We start from the raw sequence: 5,787 nt of genomic DNA, 5'->3' as shown, positions 1-5,787 counted from the left end.
CCACTCCCTCTCTCCTCTCTCTCTCCCACCCCCACTCCCTCTCTCCTCTCTCCTCTCTCTCCCCCACTCCCTCTCTCCTCTCTCCTCTCTCTCCCCCACTCCCTCTCTCCTCTCTCTCTCTCCCCCACTCCCTCTCTCCTCTCTCTCCCCCACTCCCTCTCTCCTCTCTCTCTCCCACCCCCACTCCCTCTCTCCTCTCTCTCTCTCCCCCCACTCCCTCTCTCCTCTCTCTCTCTCCCCCACTCCCTCTCTCCTCCCTCTCTCTCCCCCACTCCCTCTCTCCTCTCTCTCTCTCCCACCCCCACTCCCTCTCTCCTCTCTCTCTCTCCCCCACTCCCTCTCTCCTCTCTCTCTCTCCCCCACTCCCTCTCTCCTCCCTCTCTCTCCCCCACTCCCTCTCTCCTCTCTCTCTCTCCCACCCCCACTCCCTCTCTCCTCTCTCTCTCTCCCCCACTCCCTCTCTCCTCTCTCTCTCTCCCCCACTCCCTCTCTCCTCTCTCTCTCTCCCCCACTCCCTCTCTCCCCCACTCTCTCTCTACTCTCTCTCTCTCTCATTTTCACTCTCTCCTCTCACTTTCACTCTCTCTCCTCTCTCTCTCACTTTTACTCTCTCTGTCTCTCTCTCACTTTTACTCTCTCTGTCTCTCTCTCACTTTTACTCTCTCTGTCTCTCTCTCACTTTCCATCTCTTTCTCTCTCACTTTCACTCTCTCTCTCTGTGTCTCTCTCCCTCCCCCTCACTCTCTGTCTCTCTCTATCTCTCTCCCTTTCTTTGTCACTCTCTCTCTCTCTCCGTCTCTCTCTCTCGGTTTGTCCGTCTGTCTCTCTCTTTCTCTCGTCTCTTCCTCACTATCTCTGTCTCACTCTCTCTCTCTCCCTCTCTCTGTCACGCACTCTCTCTCACTATCTCTGTCACGCACTCTCTTTCCCTCTCTCTGTCACGCACTCTCTCTCCCTCTCTCTGTCACACACTCTCTCTGTCACGCACTCTCTCACTCTCTCTCCCTCTCTCTCTCCCTGTCTCTTCTCTCTCTCCTCTCTCTCCCTCACACTCTCTCTCGCCCTATCTCTGTCACTCTCCCTCTCTCTGTCACTCTCTCTCTCCCTCCCACTCTCTCTCTCCCTCTCTCTCTCGCTCTGTCACTCTCTCTCTCCTCTCTCTCTCTCTCACTCTCTGTCATTCTCTCTCTCTCCCCTCTCCCTCTCAATCTCTCCCTCGGGGAGTGTGTTAATATTTACAGGGGGTCTCCGGGAGTGTGTTAATATTTACAGGGGGTCTCCGGGGAGTGTGTTAATATTTACAGTGTGTCCCCGGGAGTGTGTTAATATTTACAGGGGGTCTCCGGGGAGTGTGTTAAAATTTACAGGGGGTCTCGGGAAGTGTGTTAATATTTACAGGGGGTCCCCGGGGAGTGTGTTAATATTTCCAGGGGGTCCCCGGGAGTGTGTTAATATTTACAGGGGGTCTCCGGGAATGTGTTAACGTCTCGTCCGGAAGACGGTCCCTCCGACAGTGCGGCACTCCCTCAGTACTGGCACCGGGGAGCGTGGGCCTGGATTATGGGGCTCAAGTCCTGGAGTATATCCATCTACCTCCGACAGTGCAGCACTCCCTCAGTACTGGCACCGGGGAGTGTGGGCCTGGATTATGGGGCTCGAGTCTCTGGAGTGGGGGCTCGAACCCAAAACCTTCTGACTCAGGGGATTTCTATCCACTGAGCCTTGGCTGGGTCAATTTTAGAAAAAAAGTACTCATTAAACCCTGTCCGTTTTTGATAATTCCCAACTTCACCTTCTCCACAATCCCTCAATCCCACCTACCCACCTTCTCCCCAATCCCTCAATCCACCTACCCACCTTCTCCCCAATCCCTCAATCCCACCTACCCACCTTCTCCCCAATCCCTCAATCCCACCTACCCACCTTCTCCGCAATCCCTCAATCCCACCTACCCACCTTCTCCCAAATCCCTCAATCCCCCCAACCCACCTTCTCCCCAATCCCTCAATCCCACCTACCTACATTCTCCCCAATCCCTCAAACCCACCTACCCACCTTCTCCCAAATCCCTCAATCCCCCCAACCCACCTTCTCCCCAATTCCTCAATCCCACCTACCCACCTTCTCCCCAATCCCTCAATCCCACCTACCCACCTTCTCCCAAATCCCTCAATCCCCCAACCCACCATCTCCCCAATCCCTCAATCCCACCTACCCACCTTCTCCCCAATCCCTCAATCCCACCTACCCACCTTCTCCCCAATCCCTCAATCCCACCTACCCACCTTCTCCCCAATCCCTCAATCCCACCTACCTACCTTCTCCCCAATCCCTCAAACCCACCTACCCACCTTCTCCCAAATCCCTCAATCCCCCCCAACCCACCTTCTCCCCAATACCTCAATCCCACCTACCCACCTTCTCCCCAATCCCTCAAACCCACCTACCCACCTTCTCCCCAATCCCTCAATCCCACCTACCCAACTTCTCCCCAATCCCTCAAACCCACCCACCCACCTTCTCCCCAATCCCTCAAACCCACACCTACCCACCTTCTCCCAGTCCCTCAATCCCACCTACCCCCATATCCCCCATATCCCCCAATCCCACCTCGATTAATAACCCAATGGAGGGTACCTTGTGAAATGGGAAATCAGCCTCAGTGGACCTAAGGAAGATAGATCCGAGCATTTTCCAAATGGCGAGAAGCCAGGACCTCAGAAGGAGCGGAGAGATTGAGGGGGGGTGCGGTACAGAAATCGCCAAACTCTCCTGGACGGGTGCAAGAGGGCTGGAGTCCAAAGTGGGAGGATGTTAGCTTCCAGCTGTGCAGAGCCCTGGTCCGACCACATCTGGAGAGACTGGGTTCAGTTCTGGGCACCGCATCTCAGGAAGGATGGCTTGGCCTTCGGAGCGAGGGGGCAGCCCAGATTCACCAGAAACAATACCCGGGGCTAAAAGGGTTAACTTCCGAGGCCAGGTTGCACAGTCTCGGCTTTGCATTGCCTTGAGCGCAGGAGATTAAGGAGGCACTGTCTGAAAGGGCGGGGGAGGGAGATTCATTGCTAACTTTCGGACGATAATTGGACAATTGAAAATTTACAGGGCTGCGGGAATGGGACGAATTGGGGAGCTCTTTCAAAGAGCTTGCACGGGCAAGAGGGACTGAATGGCCTTCTCCTGTGTTGGGAGATGCTATGATTTAAGGGTTTGATAGGGTCGATAGAGAGAAACTATTTCCTCTGGTGGGGGGAGTCCAGAACACGGGGGGCAGAATCTTAAAATTAGAGCTCGGCCGTTCAGGGGTGATGTCTGGAAGCAATTCTCCGCACAAAAGAGGAGTGGGAATCTGGAACTCTCTCCCCCCATAAAAGCTGTTGAGGTTGGGGGTCAGTTGGAGATTTCAAGGCTGTCTGTGTGCAGCTTGTGAATGGGGAGAGGTGGGTGAGAGGGTTAATCCCCCCTCCGATAGGGAACAGGCTGCCCGGTGTCTGAGTGTAAATGGGGAGAGGTGGGTGAGAGGGTTAATCCCCCTCCGATAGGGAACAGGCTGCCCGGTGTCTGAGTGTAAATGGGGAGAGATGGGTGAGAGGGTTAATCCCCCTCCGATAGGGAACAGGCTGCCCGGTGTCTGAGTGTAAATGGGGAGAGGTGGGTGAGAGGGTTAATCCCCCTCCGATAGGGAACAGGCTGCCCGGTGTCTGAGTGTAAATGGGGAGAGGTGGGTGAGAGGGTTAATCCCCCTCCGATAGGGAACAGGCTGCCCGGTGTCTGAGTGTAAATGGGGAGAGGTGGGTGAGAGGGTTAATCCCCCTCCGATAGGGAACAGGCTGCCCGGTGTCTGAGTGTAAATGGGGAGAGGTGGGTGAGAGGGTTAATCCCCCTCCGATAGGGAACAGGCTGCCCGGTGTCTGAGTGTAAATGGGGAGAGGTGGGTGAGAGGGTTAATCCCCCTCCGATAGGGAACAGGCTGCCCGGTGTCTGAGTGTAAATGGGGAGAGGTGGGTGAGAGGGTTAATCCCCCTCCGATAGGGAACGGGCTGCCCGGTGTCTGAGTGTAAATGGGGAGAGGTGGGTGAGAGGGTTAATCAGTCTGCAATGGTTTAAGTATGTTACCTGTTGAAACTTGCATTATTTTTACAGAGTCTGAAATTAATCTTTCTGTTTGACTCTTGTTTAAAGTTCGGTAAAGTTCCCTTACCTCTTCAACGGTGAGGGGCATACATATCCGATACTCTTTAATTAACATCGCACACACCACCTCGCTGATCGACCCCACAAGGTTATTTCAGACAAATTCTGTTGCTGTTGTTCTCCTAAAATGAGGAATGCTCTCTGCATCTGAGGCACACCTTGTGCTGTTGGCTCCTCCCTGCTACCTCTTAACTATTTGTGCGACGCACAACAGGTAAAAGGGAATGGTTCTCGCACAGGCGCAGGCACGAGCACACACATCCGTGCCGGGTACTGGACGGGCCGAGTCAGCTCCTGTGGTACAGTACATGAGTCCCCCTCTATTCTGATTACTGAGGTACAGTACATGAGTGCACCTCTATTCTGATTATTGAGGTACAGTATATGAGTGCCCCTCTATTCTGATTATTGAGGTACAGTATATGAGTGCCCCTCTATTCTGATTATTGAGGTACAGTATATGAGTGCCCCTCTATTCTGATTATTGAGGTACAGTATATGAGTGCCCCTCTATTCTGATTATTGTGGTACAGTATATGAGTGCCCCTCTATTCTGATTATTGAGGTACAGTATATGATTGCCCCTCTATTCTGATTATTGAGGTACAGTATATGAGTGCCCCTCTATTCTGATTATTAAGGTACAGTATATCAGTGCCCTGCTATCCTAATTATTGAGGTACAGTATACCAGTGCCCCTCTATTCTAAATATTAAGGTACAGTATAAGTGTGCCCCTCTATTCTGATTATAGTGGTACAGTATATGAGTGCCCCTCTATTCTGATTATTGAGGTACAGTATATGAGTGCCCCTCTATTCTAAATATTAAGGTACAGTATAAGTGTGCCCCTCTATTCTGATTATAGTGGTACAGTATATGAGTGCCCCTCTATTCTGATTATTGTGGTACAGTATATGAGTGCCCCTCTATTCTAAATATTAAGGTACAGTATAAGTGTGCCCCTCTATTCTGATTATAGTGGTACAGTATATGAGTGCCCCTCTATTCTGATTATTGTGGTACAGTATATCAGTGCCCCTCTATTCTCCTTATTGAGGTAAATATATGAGTGCCCCTCTATTCTGATTATTCAGGTACAGTATATGAGTGCCCCTCTATTCTGATTATTGAGGTACAGTACATGAGTGCCCCTCTATTCTGATTATTATGGTACAGTATATCATTTCCCCTCTATTCTGATTATTGAGGTACGGTATATGAGTGCCCCTCTATTCTGATTATTATGGTACAGTATATCAGTGCCCATCTATTCTGATTATAGTGGTACAGTATATGAGTGCCCCTCTATTCTGATTATTGAGGTGCAGTATATGAGTGCCCCTCTATTCTGATTATTGAGGTGCAGTATATGAGTGCCCCACTATTCTGATTATTGAGGTGCAGTATATGAGTGCCCCTCTATTCTGATTATTGAGGTACAGTATATGAGTGCCCCTCTATTCTGATTATTGAGGTACAGTATATGAGTGCCCCTCTATTCTGATTGTTGAGGTACAGTATACCAGGACCCCTCTATTCTGATTATTGTGGTACAGTATATCAGGGCCCCTTCATTCTAATTATTGAGGTA

At 51.2% G+C, this 5,787-nt stretch overlaps 1 protein-coding gene across 1 annotated transcript in view; it reads right to left on the bottom strand.

Moving 5' to 3' along the window:
* LOC137320110 (cytoplasmic phosphatidylinositol transfer protein 1-like) overlaps positions 1 to 4,329 on the bottom strand; it is a 20,217-nt gene extending 15,888 nt beyond the window's left edge. Inside the window, exon 1 of the mRNA XM_067981874.1 lies at positions 4,202 to 4,329. Coding sequence (XP_067837975.1) covers positions 4,202 to 4,249 — 48 coding nt within the window. The 5' untranslated portion in view covers positions 4,250 to 4,329. The remainder of the gene's footprint in view (positions 1 to 4,201) is intronic.
* Between the last annotated feature and the right edge of the window lie 1,458 nt (positions 4,330 to 5,787).

This window comes from Heptranchias perlo, unplaced genomic scaffold (genome assembly GCF_035084215.1).
Source record: "Heptranchias perlo isolate sHepPer1 unplaced genomic scaffold, sHepPer1.hap1 HAP1_SCAFFOLD_975, whole genome shotgun sequence".
Taxonomy (NCBI): Eukaryota; Metazoa; Chordata; class Chondrichthyes; order Hexanchiformes; family Hexanchidae; genus Heptranchias; species Heptranchias perlo.
This window is presented reverse-complemented; position numbering and strand designations above follow the sequence as displayed.